We start from the raw sequence: 19,301 nt of genomic DNA on the forward strand, positions 1-19,301 counted from the left end.
TATAGAAGAGGCTGGTACCTCTCATGTCCTTAAATATCATCTTCAGGAAAAAAGTGGATCCCCGCATTTCATAAACAAGGGAAAAGTGGCAATTGTAGTGGAGTGTATTTGTTTTAGTTATGAGAATCTTCTCATTGAGGACAAAGTCTGGGTCACTCTGAGATCATAAAAAAGTGGCCCTGACACTTTTGAATATTCTTACATTTTGTAGCAAATTAACACCATCCATGTGTAGTTTATTTGTGCTTAATGCTGGGTTATTTCAAAATGGCCATGGGCAGTTTATAGTATACAAGTATATGAGTAAATTAGACTATCTTTGTGCTGTTTTTTGTTGTTAAACAAGGATCTAGCAATTTTATTATCAATACTAATCTAGGCTTAAACTAGCCAATAATGATTGCTGGTGATAATAGTTCTTCTTCAGTCAGAAGTTCAGATGGGGTTGCAGTTCAAGACTGAAAGCATTAAAAGGCGATTTAGATGTGGCCAGGTCAGACGTGCCTTCAACTCCTAGGAGGAAAACCACCTGAGCTGTGAGCAACCTAGTGGAAATGTATAATTGACTGAAATACTGAAGCACTTTTTTGATGTTCTGTTTTTATGCCCTTTTCAGTATTGCTGGTTGGTCTCTCTTTTTGACGCTGCATTGTTTGTCTCTTTTATTGTTTGAGGTTTTTGTTCCAGCTATATTGGTATAAATAATGTTTACCTTGTTGTTGTTGTTGTTGTTGTTTATTTTTTTATTTTTATGCATTTGATTTATTTAGCCTTAAATAGCTTTCGTAGAGTCTGTATTTGCAATGGAGGTATGCTTTTTCATTGTATCATTAAGAAATATGAATAGTTTACAGAGAGCTTGGAGATGGATATCTGTACAGCAAATTGCAGCAGTTTTACATACTGAACCTTATTGATAAATTTGAGTTGTTGATCAGAGGAAAATAGATATCTGTCAGCCATGTTGCTGTGTTGTCGTTGATCTCCTTGAGATCTAAATGTCATCAAACTTATTTTTGAAGTTTATATTTACCCTGTTATATAAAAAATACATGTTCTGTTGTAAAGTTCATACTTCCCTACAACAGTCAGTTGTCATTCTATTGCTCTGGGGTCTTAAAGTTGAAAAGGAGACTCAGAGAAACAAACTGCCCAATTCCCTGTAATGTACCCTCTGCAGCAATATCAGAGAATCACAATTATATTCCATGGGATGTTAAAAAAAAACTGTATTTATTGTGTAAAAATACATTTAAATGTGAAATAAAATGTTCTGAAATCAAATGCCATCCTCTGCTCTGTTTTATTCCACTGTTTCTCCCCCTACCTTTAATCATTATTGTGATTTGTAGACACCTACTTTATTCTACTGTGAAGTCGTCATCTTTTATGTTTAAACCTTTGTCTTTTTCCAACATATTTAAACATGAACATTTTGATCTTCATTTTAACAATCTTGAGAGATGGAGATAATATAACTAAACAAATAAAACTGATCTTTTCAAAATGATTTGTAAAATGGAATTAATAGAAATGCACATTTCTTGGGAGGAAAACGTTAGGACACCTCTACATTTATTACTACTTAAAATGCCTAAAATTAGAATCAAGTGCACCACACCAGGTGCAAATGATGAGAACATTGTTAGAGAGGATTTTGGAGGAGCCTGTCTTATTTAAACCTCAGACATTTAGTTTGGTTTGCTCTTGATTGTTGAAGTGAGTGAGAGAACATTTAAAACATGGATACATGGCCAGGTCAGGCCGTCCTAGCAAGTTCAGCCAAAGAGCAGACCGAAAATGTTTTGTTTGTTTGTGAATGTTCAAAACACAAGTATACAGTAAGTATACAAACAAATAGAACATAGGGGTACAACTATTATTTGTACAACAAATTACAGATTACACTGTTTAAAATACGCATGCATTGGTTGTTTTTACAGCTCTTTTTATTTTGTGGAATAGAATACATAGATGTACTGCTTGAACTCAGAAAACAAGGTGGAGTGTTTTTGTATTAGTGAATCATTAGCACAAATAAATGTAAGAGGTAGAATTGTTTGTTGTTATCCTTATAGTAAAGGGAACCGAACAGTACATTGTCCCATAATAAACTAAAGTCATGAAGAATATTATCTGATATCAACAAATATCTTGCCATAACCTCTCTACAGAGATTTATGGACGCTCATAATTTTTCCAGTGGTCGATTTGCATAATTATGACCACTTCCCAGAACGTGGGGAGGTCTTTCCGGCTCGAGCCTTGTTGCAAGATGGCTGTTCAAATATCTAAGAAGAGAAAGGTTTGTGTTGTTATATTGAGTTTTCATTTCACAAACATTACATTTTTCGTGGAAGTGGAGTGAATGTTTGTAGTACATAATGAATATTGAATTTCTATTGAAATTACAGTATGGCTAGTCGGTAGGCTTGACAACGGAAACAGCTAGCTAACGCTGGCTAGCTAGCTTGACAAGCATGCTAGTAGAATCAATACAGCTGCAGCCAAACGTGACGGAACGTGAACTACCATATATGGTACGTGTCGTCACAGAAGAGACCGCGCCCAGTCTGAGTGATGTAAACCAATGAAACAAGTCTGAAGTGCAGTCTACACAATGATGCACGTTTTGTTCTCAAATGCTACAAGTAGACTATAAGAGAAGTGTAGTACCTGGCTGTAAATGAGCTAGTTAAAAGTGGTCTGTTATTGTTTTTATGAAACTTCTATTACATGAATGAATGAATGGTCTTTATTGTCATTGATATAGTACAGGTACCAAACAACGAAATGTTAGTGTTAATTGCTGTAGTATTGTTGAATGGCTGCTTTGCCCCAAGCATTTTGTTGCATTGTATCGTTGTGTCCCATGAAATACATTTTAAACGGAATGATGTAACTAGTTGCCCGTTTATGTGATGTATAAAAAGAGTGCATACATTCTTCAGTATGTATGGTCCCAGCGAGAATCGAACCGCTAACAATATACCAACTGAGCCACAGACGCCCAAGTTCCTGGTTGCTGCAGTGATCTGTGAATAAAATCTCTGTTTGTACTCCAATGTAAACAGTTTGTGGCTGATGGCATCTTCAAAGCTGAACTGAATGAATTTCTCACCCGTGAGCTGGCTGAGGATGGCTACTCTGGTGTTGAGGTCCGGGTCACTCCAACCAGGACTGAAATTATCATCTTGGCAACTAGGTGAGTCAAACCCCAGAAACCCCAAACCCCAGAAAATTGTAACTTGACAGTCACAATTACCAGTGACCATAACGTCAATTGATGGACCTCTTGAACATTTGCTCATATTTGCTGTTTGGGGCTGTTCGGTAATTCTTGGGTTCAGGTGTGATGTGTGAAGTCAAAAGATGAGGTCAGACCAACGTCAGTATTTCAATCATTTAATACAATGAATGTGCACATCTCTGAGGAATTCAGGGCTTGTCTCCAGTTTTAATCTAAACTACAAACAATGGAAAAGTACATCTCTTGCTGATTGAGCAGCCTATAATTGATCTGACAATTGCATTCTGTAACTTTTTCATCAACCAGAATCACTATTTCGATCATGGTTGACATCATTTTAGTGTTAGTATTTCTCCAAAGTTGTGCAATTCAACACCTTTTATTTAACTAATTTGGATGGAAATGGTTTCCCTTAAATCAAGAAAATGTGGAGCAAAACTGCCAGTCATGGTGCAGAACTGGTGAGGCGGTAACAGGAAACATTCTCTCCTTCCAGGACACAGAATGTGCTTGGAGAAAAAGGGCGGCGTATTCGCGAGCTGACAGCAGTGGTCCAGAAAAGGTTTGGCTTTGCAGAGGGCACCGTTGAGGTAAGTGACAGTTCACAACATGTCCGATTAACTAACCCTAACCCAGGGACAGAGACAGACCATAATAGGGGATTTTGTCAGCTGTGGTTCTGATTATCAAGTTGGTTCTTGGTTGTACCTCATTCCTTGTCAGAAAGTTTGTCTGACGTCACTGAAACAGCCCCCACTGTAGGTTTCTGAAATGTCCTATGTGTGTATGATTGTGTGAGTGTGTATTGAAAATGCCCTGTGTGATGCTGCTGTTCATGTCTGTCTTTCTTTCTTTCTGTCTTTCTCTCAGCTGTATGCTGAGAAAGTTGCCACTCGTGGTCTGTGTGCGATCGCACAGGCAGAGTCTCTTCGTTACAAGCTCCTGGGGGGGCTGGCTGTGCGCAGGTTAGTTTTTCCCCAACCTTCTAATCCTCACCTGGTAAACATCTCTGAAGATCTAGATAACTCACACACATCTAGGCCTGTAACAGTTAAAAATGTTGCTGCACAATTGTCTCAGAAATAATTGCCATTAACAATATAATTGTAACTGAACCCCAAATGTGTGTGTGTGTGTGTGTGGTGTGAAAATGAGAGTACAAAACAAGGTAGCCCGCACTCACTTTTCGTTGCTCCAATTTTTATTTATCAAGCAGCAAGTAAGATGTTTCGACCGTGAGGTCTTCTTCAGTATAACAGGAAACAGAAAACAATGTCTTTTTTATACAAATGTGACATTGACAATCATTAGCCCCACCTGGTGTGTTGGAGCACGTATCAGTGTAGACATGATTTAGAACAAGATTCACAAAAAGTTACATGATTACATAGTATTGTTTTTTTTCTTCTTTTTCTTTTTTATATAAACATACAACATTTAGAAAATACACCTCTCCAAGGAAATCAGATCCTAACTTGATTTCGACCTTCATGTTGACTACATCACCAAAAACACAAACCCATTTTCAAAGACAGGCTATATTCAAATTTGATTTCAAACTTCATGTTGACTACATCGCCAAAAACACAAACACATTTTCATAGACAGGCTATACTCAAATTTTCATAGACAGGCTATACTCATAGACCCTCTGTTTTACAAAAAGGGCCTGATATCGAAGTCTTCATTTAAGCCTACAGGTGCCATTGTTTTCAAGTAGTCAATCCACCACACTTCTCTTTTTAGGAGAAGATTATCTATGTCACCTCCCCGTCTGGGGTAATGCACTTTTTCAATTCCTACATATCTTAAAGATGAGACATTGTGCTTTTCCTGTTTAAAGTGTACCGCTACTGGACTTTTCTCGTCCCCATTACGAATAGTGCTCCTGTGTTCCGCAATGCGGGTCTTTAAGGCCCGTGTAGTTTTTCCGACATAAGCTTTTCCACAGGGACACTTGAGCATGTAAATAACATGAGTAGTTGAGCAGGTTATTTTTCCTTTTATTTTAACCTGTTTTCCTGTAGTAGTAGTGAAAATGAGAGGCCATTGAATAGCTCTTTGGAATAACGTGCTAAGTCAGTCCATTTACCATTTAATTGTTTCACTCAAGGGCCTCTGCAAGTGTATCAGCAGTATGATTCTCAGGTACATATGACATGTGGCAGTTTCTAAGCACCTAGTCTGCAGTCAGTGGCTGTAGTGGAGGTCAGACTCATAGGGAGTCATGTTGGCTGTAGTGGAGGTCAGACTCATAGGGAGTCATGTTTGAGCTTGACCACATGTCAGTTGTAGCAGAGTTGAATGACATTAAGAATGTCAACCTTCACTTTCTCATACAAATTTGGAATTGCCGTTTTGGAGATGCAAGTTTTGCTAGGCAACTCGTATTGCCCATCAAAAGAGTACAACATGTCCTTAAATGCTGGCTTATCCACTGTATTGAATGGCCGTATCTCTTTTGCGATGTAACACGTCACTTTAACTGTGAGCATGCACCATTTGGAACTGTCTTGTTTATATTTCGTCCGTCGGCTTAACGACTCAGCAAGACCCAGTTGCCGGGAGGGACCAGCCACTGCAGCGGCACTGATCGATTTGTGTTTATGACTGCCAATTGGGTGGGATGGTGACTTTTGAGGTGGTGTTTTATGATCCCATAACGGTGCAGTCGTGTTACGTTTTGCAACAAGCTCCATCTCTCTACCATGTAGGCTACTGTCTGTTTGCCGAATCCGGTGTGGCGCTCGAAAGCCAACTCGATGTAGGATCAACTGTAAATCAATGCACGCGGGGTGTCCTCTGATAGAATAGCTACTGTTCTGTCTCGCTACAGAGCACATGCAGCCATTGGAAACGTGTTTGATGGATGCAAACAAAAGTAGGACCAAGAATATGAAATGAAACATAAAAAATACAAAAATGCGTCATCACGTCAAATAATTGCCATTAGACAATTATTTCATAATTGTTACAGGCCTACACACGTCCTGTGGCTGGTATAATGTGTTAGTTGGAGAATCCCAGTGTTAGAGCGCCATCTCACTGTGAAAGTCAATATTGCACAATACTTGGTATAAAAGGTGACAAATGCTGGGTCCCATTTCTCCTCCCTTCTCCTGAAGTACCCTCTTGTACACTTTCCCACATTGATTTAAAAGGGAGTGGACATTTCTACAACACCAATCTTCTTATGGCTCCGAAACAGTTTCTACAGTTTCAGTCATTACTTCTGCTACTCACACTACAACCTTATGCACTACTACTGTCATTGTTTATTTTATTTTTTTGCTATTTAAAAAAATAATTAAAAAGTGCATATCTGATGGGGCTTGAGTTTATAGATGCCAACTATGCTTGTTTTTATATTGTAGAGCCTGTTATGGTGTCCTGCGCTTCATCATGGAGAGTGGGTCTAAGGGCTGTGAGGTGGTGGTCTCTGGGAAGCTCAGGGGTCAGAGGGCCAAGTCCATGAAGTTTGTGGATGGCCTCATGATCCACAGCGGAGACCCCGTTAACTACTACGTTGATACAGCCGTCCGACATGTGCTGCTCCGACAGGGTAAAGTCACTGTGAGGGACTAGTGTTTGACAGGGTAAAGTCACTGTGAGGGACTAGTGTTTGACAAGGTAAAGTCACTGTGAGGGACTAGTGTTTAACAGGGTAAAGTCACTGTGAGGGACTAGTGTTTGACAAGGTAAAGTCACTGTGAGGGACTAGTGTTTAACAAGGTTAAAGTCACTGTGAGGGACTAGTGTTTGACAGGGTAAAGTCACTGTGAGGGACTAGTGTTTGACAGGGTAAAGTCACTGTGAGGGACTAGTGTTTGACAGGGTAAAGTCACTGTAAGGGACTAGTGTTTGACAGGGTAAAGTCACTGTGAGGGACTAGTGTTTGACAGGGTAAAGTCTCCGTGAGGGACTAGTGTTTGACAGGGTAAAGTCGCTGTGAGGGACTAGTGTTTGACAGGGTAAAGTCTCCGTGAGGGACTAGTGTTTGACAGGGTAAAGTCACTGTGAGGGACTAGTGTTTGGCCAGATAATGAGTAAGATGTGCTGACATCAGGAAAATAAATCCTAAATCCAAAATGACAATGTTAAAAGGTAACAGATTCTTTCCTGTCCTAAGGTGTGCTGGGGATCAAGGTTAAGATCATGCTTCCCTGGGATCCCAGTGGGAAGATTGGCCCCAAGAAGCCTCTCCCCGACCATGTGAGCATCGTGGCGCCCAAAGACGAGCAGATCCCCTCTACTCCCATATCTGAGCAGAAGGGGGCGAAGCCAGAAGCTCCTGCTGTCGCACCAGCAACACCTGTCCCCACGGCATAATTAGGAGGGTCTCTCGAAGCAACTTCACTTACTTTCAGTGTAAGGCAGCGGTTCGTGTGTTACGTGTATGTATTTTAACTGTGTTACAAGGGTTTAAATGTAGGACAACTTCTGAAGGCTCATGATCATGTAATGTTTCTCTTACAGGTCGTCATGAATCACCTGGACATTTGAAGTGTGTAAATAGAGAACGGAAGAAATAAAAGTTTGGAGAAAATAGAAAGCAGCTTTGTTTTGACCAGTCTGTCAAGTTTCATAGCAGTTTTTTTAGTGGGCCCTTCAGCCTTAGAATCTGTGGAAACCATTGTCTTGAGCTATTATTGATACCCATGCCATGTCACATTTACCCATCAAACTTACTAAACAAGTGATTAACAGCCTACGTCTTCATCATGAGAAGCTGAATACATAGTTAAGATTAAGACCATGTTTAGTCTGTTGAAATGGGAACCTTTGGTTATGTATCATAGAGCTGCCAACCTGCATCAATATACATCATTTACATTAGAAAAAAATCTGTTCATTATTAATTTTGGGAACTAGGCTGGAAAAGGCTTCAGAAATTACTATCTGCAATGAATGTATGCCATTATTATGGTTAACTATACAGCATAATTCATTTTTTTTGTATTCTATTTGCACATGTGAGGTTAAACCTCACCTATTGACAATTATGGGATTAAAATAAGATATAAAAGAGACGATTGTTTAGGTGTGTTTCAAGTTGTATAGTTGTATTGAGCAGCAAACAATGGGCCTGTCCAATAAATTGCACCAAGCTACATTGTTATATCAAAGTACGTACTGGCCAATCCTCCAAAACGCAACAAAATGGCAGCTGTATTCCAGCAGCTGTTTTTCTCATTGGTTGAATCGGACAAAATAACTAACTCCCGGAATTAAAGTAGAAACACTCTCAGATCATAACATTATAACCGAGTGATCTCATTCTTCGCTCATATTCGTTTGTTTACGTTGGTGTAAATTGACTTTTTACCGCAAAGACCTCTGGGCCACTACTTTCTTTGACGCGTTGAATTGTGGGCAGTCATTGGTCCTCCGAGCTCCGCTTACAGTCTCCTGCTCCTCCGTTGGAAAAGATGGCTGCTCCGGCGGCCGCGGCGGGTTCTTCCCCCGGTTCATGCCCCAGCTACGCCGTGATATGTTCTTTTCTAGAGCGGTACGGAGCGTTGCTGGATCTACCGGAGCTTACATTCTCACAGTTGGAGCGATATCTCCTGGATACATCCGCAGGTACAGTTTGAAAAGCGCAAGCTGTGGGGAGGAGCGACTCCACACCATTGCATTAGTGAGCTGTCGTTGGTGCTAGTTGTTGTGTTATTGTGTGTTTTGCAAACATCGTTATACGTTTTATATGCATTTGTTGCAGTCTCAGATGCGTTATTAAGACCTGGGATGAAGCAAATGCATCGTTTCGTACAGTTAAACCTGGAACTAACCGAGTAATAGAGGGTCTCCGCTCAATTTGGGGCTTTAAATGTTAACATTTATTTTCCAGCCAGCCTTTATCTGCCATGGACTAAATTGCACTTCATCACACATAGAAGAGATGTTGTGCGTAGGGTCTAGAACTGTTCGCGATGATGGGTTGTTTTCGAATTTGTTAGTAATTGTGCTTACTTTTTCGTTGGTAGTATTATAATACGATATGGATGATATTTCCCACTATATTTACAGTTAAGTAATATTTTGGCATATAGTGGTGCGCTCTCTCAAAACTGCGCATGCGCACGCACATCTCCAGGGCTTCCTGCTGAATGGAGTCCCCTGTAATTACGCAAAGACTTTACCCTGTTTCATTCAAAGTATTTTGGCGGAATTTGATGGTATTACCTCGGTGTTACACATGCGTCATGATTAGTCAATACACTAAGTACCATTTCAATCTATGCTCTTAAAACGATGTAATTTTTCTCATTGTTCAACTGAAATGTCCGACTGCATTGTTATGATTTGTGCGTGAGTTCTTGCGTTTGGCAAAATTATCGTCTTCCGCCCCCTTCTATTCTACACATCAAAGTATTGATCACAGCAGTTTGATTGCATGTCTGAATAGAATATACACTTTTCCCTATTCAAGTCTGCAAGTAGTGTATATAATAATTACATTGACCATTGATAGCTCGTTTTAAGTCATACCGAAAAATATTATTAGTGATCCTGGTTCATTTCTATTAACAACAAATGTGCTCAAATGCTCCAGTCTGTACATTTAAGACTAGGGTTTCAGGGGGTATGTTCTTCCATGGTCTGTTTCTGAAAATATTTATGACCAGGGAATGCTTGTCCTTGGGAGCCCAACATTGTTTGCAATTTCCTACCAGAGGTCTCACACTCCTTAATAAGACACTTATCTGTAATACACATTATCTGTGCTGAATTTGTGTGGTTGAGAAATGTTTTTGACTGATGTCATTACCCTGCTTCCCTCTCAGTTCCAAAGCTGTTGGTGGACCTTCATGTGAAGTTGCTAAGAAAGATTGGCAAATCTGTGTCAGCAGACAGATGGGAGAAATATCTTGTGAAGGTAAACAGATCTTATTGGTTGCAGACAAACAGACAAAAAGACATACATCCTGTTTTTAACAGATCCAACAATGGTTGATGGAATGTCTCTTCACAGGTGTGCCAGGAGTTTAACAATACCTGGGCATGGGAGCTTGAGAAGAAGGGATACAAGGAGTTGACAGTGGAGTGTAAGACTGGAATTCTCAAAGTGAGTGGAATCTTTGTCATTAATACCTCTTGTCTTATTCTAGAGGTGAATTATTTTTTTACTAAAACAATTCTCTGTCTCCAGTACTTGTGTGAGTGCCAGTTTGATGACAATGTCAAATTCAAGACTGCAATCAATGAGGAGGATCCGGATAAGATGCGGCTACAGCCCATTGGCAAGGACAAGGATGGCCTGATGTACTGGTTTCAACTGGACCAGGACAACAACGTGAGGCTCTATGTGGAGGAGCAGGATGATCTGGATGGGTCGTCTTGGAAGTGCATAGTCAGGTACTGTAAAACCTTCACAAGGATGTAGGACCGGAGATTGAAGCTGTGATGTCGTGTTTCAAAGCCAAAATGTCAAGTTTGCATTCCAGATGGATCCATAATTACTTATTGTTACAGTATTTTTATGTAAATGTGGTTTTGTCACAATAGTTCACCATTGAAAAGCTAATAATTTACTTCATACCTGGAAAGAGAACGTTTATAATCATCCATCTCTATGCAGGGAAAGAAATGACTTAGCTGAAATTGTGGCACTGTTGAAGACCCAAATTGACCCTGCGCTGTTGACAAAGAAGGATCAAGAGGAGGGCCCAAGCCCTGAAGATGGGGAGAACAAGAAGGGAGAAGAAGGTAACGTGGTAGATCAAGAGTACATAAACCCGCTAGATCATTTGTTGTTTGTAGTTTGGACATAAATGTTCTATTGTTAATGCACAAGATCCATCACTTACTTTGAATTCATTGACATTTTGCCAAAAGTACAAAATGTTCTGTGATCTACCTGCTATCCTTATTTATACAATTATCCTTTAGGAGGAGTCAAAAAGGAGGAGGATACCTCAGAAGATGAACACAACAAACCCTCTAAGGATACGGTTTGCTCAGTCTCGGCAGAGTTGGAGAGCAAGGAGGAAGCTGCCCAAAAAGAGGATTCAAAACTAAACGTTTTGGATGCCAAATCACCATCAAATGGCATTAAAGACAACCAAACTGATTCAGCATCAACAATACAATCAGAGATGCCAATGGTGGATGACAAGGTCACCATAAACAAGCAGAACATCAAGGAAGAGCCCATGGAAGTGTCAGAATCCAAGGAGGCGACAGCCACAAGTGCTACAGAGCATTCCACAGAGAAACAATGTGGAGCACTGCTGACGGAACAAGCTGAGGAGGCCAGGAGGAAGACTGCAGAGGAACTCCAAAGGGCCATGAAGAATGACCAGCAGGCCAAAATCCCTCTGAAAAAGAGGGAAATGAAACTAAGTGAGGACTTTGATAACACTAGTGGTAGCAGCAGCATTATTGTGCGAAATCCATCTGTTGCTCCAGTCAAAGAAGCCCCTAAAGTTGAGGAGATTAATAAAGAGGTCCCTGTTGCCTCAGTGGGGGTGGTGAAGGAGCCTAAAAGTGATCATGTTAACGGTGACACCCAACCTGCCACAGAAACAACATTCAACAATGGGTTGAGAGAATCCCAGAAAGAGATGGGAGCTCAGGGAGATTCAGCTGGTGGAAAAGAGCAGCAAACAAAGGCTATTGCAGGGGAAGGAAGTATAGCAGTTGAAGTTGTAGCAAAGGAGACAACAAACCTACCTCTGGACAAAAAGGTAATTAAAGACATTGATGAGGAAAAAAAGGTGGCAAGCAATACTGAGGAGTCCAAGGAGGTGACCATGCCTGATGAAATTACCCCACAGAAAAATATTCCAGCCATGAAGGCAGAAAAGGAAAGCACTGACATTCCTGAAGAAGTAAAAACAACGGCTCTCAAAGTGGCTAAAGCTCCCGCCACTTTAATGGCTGAAGCATTACCTTTATGTAAGGAAGCAGCAAGCCCATCTGACAAGTCGACTGATCGGAAAGAGGAAGATAAGTGTAGTGTGTCTAAAGACATTAATGTTACAGTGGCTCCTGTAGATGACAATACATTCACATCAAAAGAAACATGTAAAATAGCCTCACCTGATAACTCACAGAAACTTGATGGAGTTCAAGGAACAGATTCACCAGTTGTGTCTAAAGAGGTAAAGTTAGATGCTCCTGAAGAAACAAAAACAATAGTTGTCCCTAAAGACACTGATACATCAGTGGCGAAAGAGATGGAGAAACCTGCCATCACAAAAGTGACAGAAAAGCAGTCTGACTCAAAAAACACAGAAATAACAGTCATCACTAAAGAAACAGGGAGACTTAACCCCATTACCGAGAAACCAGATGACAAACTCACAGAGTCGCCAGTGATCGTTAAAAAGACAGAGAAACCTTCATCTAACAAAGTGGGTACAGAGAATGTTGATGGTCCTAAAAAGACAGAGAAACCTTCATCTAACAAAGTGGGTACAGAGAATGTTGATGGTCCTAAAAAGACAGATACATTGGTCATTAAAAAGACAGATACATTGGTCATTAAAAAGACAGATACATTGGTCATTAAAAAGACAGAGGTACCAGAACAGAAGAACGACTCAGAGAACCTGGGCAACCTTCAAGAGACCAAAACATCATCAGTCATTAAAAAGGCAGATAAACCATCCTCCAATAAAGACACAGAGAAACTGGATAGCACTAAAGAGACTGATAAATCGTCTGTCATTAAGAAGATGGAGAAAAAAGGGGCATCAAAACTCATAGAGAAATGTGGCGGCCCTGAAGACACTATGGTGTCATCTATTATTAAGGAGAAGCCTGCCGTAACTGCTGCAGGCACAAAGGTAATCACTGAAGAGAAGGAAAAAACGGTTCTTGAGAAAGATTCAGAGAAATCTGTTAGCTGTAAGGACACAGAAAAAACAGCTGTTGCTGAGATGAATGAGAAGAAGTCTGTTCCCAAAGATGTGGAGAAGGTAGCGGTCACTGAGAAACTGACCCACCCACAACTGGATGAATCCAAAAAAGTAAAGAAATTGGCCACCGCTAAAGACACAGAGACTGTCACTAAACAGATGGAGAAATCCTTCTGCCCTAAAGGAGAGAAATCAGACACCACTAAAGAAACCAAGAAACCATCTGACACAAAATCAAATGATACAAAAGAAGTGGTGAAATTGGCTATCAATGATGATGCTAAGCAATTGCCCTCTCCCAAAAATGGGAAAGGAGACCAAGAAGAGCCTATGGAAACAAGTTTGGAAAAGTCCACAGATAAGAGCATCAAGACCCAGGCAGCTGATCAAGAATCCACAAAGGTTGTTAAAGGTGGGGAGAAGTCTGAGAGTGAACCTGATAAAGAGAAACAGAATACCAGCAAGGAGAAGCTAGAACACACAAACCATCTACCCACTGAGACTGACGGGGAGAAAGACAAAGAAATCAAAGGTGATACTACAATCGAGAAAATGGAGGATGCGAAGGAGTACAAGCAGGCTGAGAAAGGTGATGATGCAAAAGTTAGTCAAGGGTCTGCGGAAGACAAGCCTAATGATGAGAGGGAAAAGCGGGACGCTGAAACAACAGGGACTGAAGCTGCTGGAGGTGGTGAAGTCTCATCAGAGATTCAGGAGGAGGGTATCCGCCTTAAAATTCGGATCCCAACACACAGAAGAAAGTCAGATCTCCGAAGGGAGGAGAGGAGGGGGGACTCAGAGTCTGATACAGGAGAAGGGAGATCCCTGAGAAGGTCACCCAGGATCTGCAGGCCAACCTCTAAGGGGGTGGAGTTCCACGATAGGAGGATTGAGAAGAAGCAGGCAACACCCCCTGTGGAGAAGGGTGAACGGGAGGAGAATGAGGAGGAGGAGGAAGAAGAAGAGAAAGCTGTTCAGAAGAAACCTAGAGAAAAGAAGGTTGATCAAGAAGGACAGCCTAAATCTAAGGTATGCTTCCTCAGCAGATGCATATATTTAAAATGGTATATTAGACAGGTGAATTATGAAGGAACAATATTAGTACTATGTGTATGCTTGATTGCCTGACCCAATTATTAACATCATCATTAAACCTGAGAAGTCTTCCAATGTGTTTTCATGACTTCAGATTTTTTTTCTCCAGGGGAAACGGCGGAGGAGGACCAGGTGGTCAAATACTCGAACCCGATCGCGCAAAAAGAAGGGCTCCGGGGAAGATGATGATGATGACGACGAGTCAAGCGAAGACGAGAGCGAGGAGGATGACAGTGATGAAGATTTCAAGGTTGAAAGGGGCAAAAACAGGAGGAGAAACAGGAACAGAGAGAGGCGTAGCTCTGACTCCTCAACCTCTTCTGATGACCTCCCTCCAAACGATGACCCCTGCAAACACTGTGGCCTCCCCAACCATCCTGAGCTGGTGGGTCCTGAAAACATTACCTCAATCTTCCACTTAAATTCACCTTCCTCTTGTGTTGATTAAAAGGCTCAGTAGTTGGCATAGACCAGTACTTATATGAATTTAGATTTGAAGCAGATTGCACAAGCGTAGAACCATACTTCCCAACCATGGACATACTTTGTATGTAACATCTTCACCACGTTCTTTACTGATCCGTCTCCTCCACAGATCTTGCTCTGTGACTCATGTGACAACGGCTACCACACAGCCTGCTTGAGACCCCCTCTCATGATCATCCCAGATGGAGAGTGGTATTGTCCACCCTGTCAACATGTAAGTAACAACCACAGAACAAACTATCTGTCATCTCAACGCCCAAGGTGAAAGAATCACTATGTTTCAGCATGTATAAACCAACTGCCTACTCAAGTGTGGCGTCCTGTCATTAATCTCATCGTCTGCTTGTGATTCCCGCAGAAACTGCTCTGTGACAAGCTGGAAGAGCAGCTCCTGAATCTTGACGCTGCCCTGAAAAAGAAGGAGCGCGCTGAGCGAAGGTGATGATGACCCTTCTTGTCAAACAGTACTCAGATTGACACCAGGAGGATGCAGTAGCTTTATTCGTTACATAATAAATAGTTTAATGGTTATTGTTATATGATATGGAGTTGAAACTGGGCCACAATGTATGTATGATGTACATATGTAAGTCCATGATGACGTATGAAAGTCCATGAATGATTGTATTTTGCCTGGTTTTATTGTTCAACCGATCACATCAACCAATCCCATCTCAAACATTTATGGAGCCTACATTGCTTTGACATTTATCTTTGTACAATATTAGTGCACTTCGATTATTATAGGTCATCCTCTATGATAATGGGAAAACTGTTTTATCTTAGATAATGTGGTTTAGACTCAAATCATGTAACATTTTTCCTCCAGGAAAGAGCGTTTGGTCTATGTTGGAATCAGTCTTGAGAACATCATCGATCCCTCAGTAAGTAGCATTAATGGTTATACAGTATGCATGGATATACTGTACTATGGTAATACTTTCATAAAAGGAAATGCATCTAGTATTCGGTGTGTTAGTAGGACATCACATTACTTGTCACAACTCACAACCAGTTGCTGAAAAAGAATAACAATTATAAGCTGATCTCTCACTAATAACTGTTATGTCCAATTGTAGTTATGTGAATCTTTTTCGTCCAGAGTAAAGCTGACTGTTTGTCAACTCTCATTTAAAGGTGGAGCTAGACGAAGAAAAGCAAGAAGAAGAAGAAGAAGAAGAAGTGGTGGTGAAGAAGGAGAAGAAAGAGGTGAAGAAAAGCAAGAGCTGGGGTCGGAGATCGACGAGGACAAAGAAATGCATAAGCTACAGGTACAGAGTGGGCTTTTTGTTTTATCTGGGTGGGAATATTATATATATATATATATATATATATATATATATATAATATTATGCTAATATCATTTGGTGTTAGATCATATTGTTTGTATTTATTGTTTGGTATTATTTTGTTGTGAAGCACTTTGGGACATTTGTCTATGTAAAAAGCTCTATACAAATACAATTGATTGATGATTAAACAACAACAAAAAACAGGCTGTAACTAATTAGCTGTCATGTTTGTATCTATCTTATTTGTTGTGTGAATATGATGGCCTCTGATAAGTTTGAAAATTGTGTTTGAAGATTTGACGAATTTGATGAGGCTATCGAAGAAGCAATTGAGGAGGACATCAAAGAGGCTGAAGGTGGAGGTAGGAGGCAATGATATAATCAGTCCCTTATTCAAGTAATATATATAAAATGATTATATGTTTAGGGCATTTCTGCTTTAATGGGATAGAGACTCGAACCGGAATCGAACCGGGGACCCTGCGATTACATGGCTGACGCCTTAGTGTGCTATGCCACCAAGCCCCCCCTCATCATTTTTTTTAAAAGTTATTTTTGTTGTACTGTAGCACTTCACTAGTCTAAATATTAAACCACCTGGAAAACTTTGATAAAAGTAGTGTTTTCTTTCTCTGCAGCCTTGGGTGCTCACTGAAATGCTTTTGTAATTGTGTTCCTCTCTAGCTTTAATGAAGGTCTGTAAAAGTCAAATGCTGGATGCCAGTTAAATTGTGGTGTGTGGTGTCCTCCTACAGGAGCTGGTCGAGGAAAAGACATGGCTAACATCACAGGCCACAGAGGGAAGGACATGTCTGTTATCATGCAAGCGGAGGAGGGGAAAGAGAACGGGGGACCACCGCGACCAAGTGCTGGCCAGCGTAGAAAGAAGCGCCGGCGTCTCAATGACCTGGACAGTGATAGCACCATGGAAGAGGAGGAGAGTGAGGACGAGTTCCGCATCAGTGACAGGTGGGGGATATCAGAGAGGCTTCACAGTTCACCAAGTGTACAGGGGAACCAGTTCCATCCTGGAGACAGACATTATGGCTATGAAGGTCTGACACATTTAGTTTTCTCATCTCTTTACCTCAACTCTTTCATGCAGCTCTGAGGACGAATTTGTGTTATCGGAAAATGATGCAGAGAGCGGGGCTGGCTCCAACAAAGATAGTGATTTCGGCAGCAGTGGCGATGGTCCACGACGCAGAACCGCCCGGAGTAAGAGACCGTCCAAGCGTCGAAGAAGCACCCGACAGCCACGAAAGCGACGCAGACCTAGAGGGTACTCCGATGATGAAGAGGAAGAAACAGATGAGGAAGACGAGGAAGAAATTGGTATGTTGGACTGTCCGCATTGGGTAAATTGGTCAAAATAGGTAATTACGCTCGTGATGATGTCTCCTGTCTGAGGTCTTACCCTGTGTTGGTTTGTGTGCAGCGACTGAAGGTTCCAGTGAGTACAGTGACAGTGACTTGGACATGAGCAGACGTCGGTCCCGAAGGAGGCAGAAGAAGCAGGTCAACTACTGCGAGACTTCAGAATCGGAGGGCTCCAAAGCTGGCACCAACCGTGATAAAGTCAAACCACGGCGCCGTTTTGCCAGCTCTGATAGTGAAGGTTGGTCAGCCACTTCTCTAGAAACGCCTTATTTGCCTCGTCAATATCTTGTCGGCATTTGACCAGGCAGCATATGATTTGTAAATGCAATGCGAGTGTGAATAGTTGTCCTCTGTGGCTCAGTTGGTAGAGCATTGCACTTAGTTTGGGGGTTCGATTCCTGCTGGGACTAAATACTGTATACTGAAGTGTACGCACTCACTGCAATGTAAGTCACTTTGGGTCTTCTAGCGCGACGACTGCTAATGGCCCCTGGCCTGAGCATAGATTACTTTTTCCTGCTATGACTAGTGGATAGATGATTCACTTCCTTAGTCAAATGTAATTGTTGTAAGTCGCTTTGGAATAAGGCGCCTGCTAAATGCCAAAAATGTCAATGGATAAAAGCATCAGCTAAATGGCTTATATTAATCATATTACTGTGTTTCTGCTATGTCTCCTACATGAATGGATTTTAATAATATTATCGTGATAATGTTTCCAGCGAGCCCCACCAAGGACTCGAACGATGAGGAGAAAGAACGGACGGTAAAGAGGAGGGCTGACTCGTCAGAGGAAGAGTCTAAGCAGCGCCGCAGACGCATCTCACTGAAACGCCGGAGAGCCTCTGAGGAGGATGACGACAGTGACTCGGACGAATCTGAGGAAGAGGAGCGCCCAGTCCGCAAACGTGTAAACCGCATTGACTCTGATGACGATGACGAGGAGGAGGAAAAGGAAAAGGAGAAGGAGAAGGAGGAAGAGAAGGAGAAGAAAGTTGTGGCTGAAAAGGAAGATGAGGAAGGGGGAGTGCTGGGAAAGGGGACAAGCCCATTGGACTACAATCTGGTGGAACTGCCACCCACCAACGGACAGAATCCCATTAAGGGTCTAGAGGGGCTTGCTGTGGGTGCCCCAGGACTCATGACCCAACTGGGACCCAAAAACATCAGCGCCACCCCGGCTGTGGCTATAGCACCCAACGGTCTGGTCTCCCAGGAGATGGCGCCACAGGACGATGATGAGGACGACTTACTAGGGGTCACAGACCTGGTGGACTATGTCTGCAATAGTGAACAGTTGTAAAACAAGCCCTGTGTTGTTTTTTGTAGTATTGTCTTTTTTTATATTATTGTCCTATTTTAGTTTTTACCACCATCGACATTCTCCACCAACACTCCTGTCATCCGTGTGTGTGTGTGTATTTCCCCATCCTCCTGAGGTTCATCGTCCCCGTCAGTTTGGCCCCCGTCAGTCTGGCCCCCATCAGTATGAACTGGAGAGTTCATGCTCTTTGCTCACACCTCATGCTCGTGCAGTAGAGCCGTACCGTCATTAAGAGCACCAACTCCAAAACCTGTTTCGTGACGCATCCCTTTACTTTATGCTGCATTATCTTACCCACAGTTGCCAGCAACAGATAGACAGTCAGGTAAGATGGGCGACCGTACATGATACACAAGTAAAGCTACAGTACCTGTTTCTACAACCAAGTTCCAGGATTCCCCAGGGTACTCAACTCCCCCACATGGTCTCCACATCCCCCAACAGAAAGCCCAGCTTCATGTGTCCATTCTCCCCAAGGGGCTTCTCGTTCAGAGTTCCCGTTGAGGAAATCTGACATTGTATTGTAAAGATATGAATTAGTTGTTTTGTAGGAAATAGATGAGCATTGTTTGTCTGCATACCATAACACTCGGATTTCTCGAACATAATAT

At 41.7% G+C, this 19,301-nt stretch overlaps 2 protein-coding genes across 2 annotated transcripts; both read left to right on the forward strand.

The window, feature by feature from the left end:
- The first annotated feature begins 2,247 nt into the window (after window positions 1-2,247).
- On the forward strand, window positions 2,248-7,842 carry LOC308155653 (small ribosomal subunit protein uS3-like). The gene is made up of 7 exons (XM_080529026.1): window positions 2,248-2,305; window positions 3,075-3,205; window positions 3,747-3,840; window positions 4,121-4,215; window positions 6,625-6,812; window positions 7,380-7,618; window positions 7,727-7,842. Exons 1-6 carry the CDS (start codon window positions 2,276-2,278, stop codon window positions 7,577-7,579), a joined length of 738 nt encoding a protein of 245 aa, XP_080385152.1. The 5' UTR covers window positions 2,248-2,275; the 3' UTR covers window positions 7,580-7,618; window positions 7,727-7,842.
- An 834-nt stretch (window positions 7,843-8,676) lies between these two features.
- rsf1b.1 (remodeling and spacing factor 1b, tandem duplicate 1) lies at window positions 8,677-18,740 on the forward strand. Its single transcript, XM_080529264.1, has 17 exons — window positions 8,677-8,833; window positions 10,036-10,127; window positions 10,224-10,316; window positions 10,401-10,606; window positions 10,830-10,957; window positions 11,141-11,937; window positions 12,769-14,142; window positions 14,318-14,593; window positions 14,804-14,908; window positions 15,053-15,132; window positions 15,524-15,578; window positions 15,832-15,965; window positions 16,281-16,348; window positions 16,742-16,955; window positions 17,092-17,321; window positions 17,425-17,604; window positions 18,089-18,740. The coding sequence occupies exons 1-17, from the start codon at window positions 8,680-8,682 to the stop codon at window positions 18,667-18,669; spliced, it is 4,767 nt and encodes a 1,588-aa protein (XP_080385390.1). The 5' UTR covers window positions 8,677-8,679; the 3' UTR covers window positions 18,670-18,740.
- The last annotated feature ends 561 nt before the right edge of the window (window positions 18,741-19,301 follow it).

Source organism: Nansenia antarctica (genome assembly GCF_963989245.1).
Source record: "Nansenia antarctica genome assembly, chromosome: 4".
Classification (NCBI taxonomy): domain Eukaryota; kingdom Metazoa; phylum Chordata; class Actinopteri; order Argentiniformes; family Microstomatidae; genus Nansenia; species Nansenia antarctica.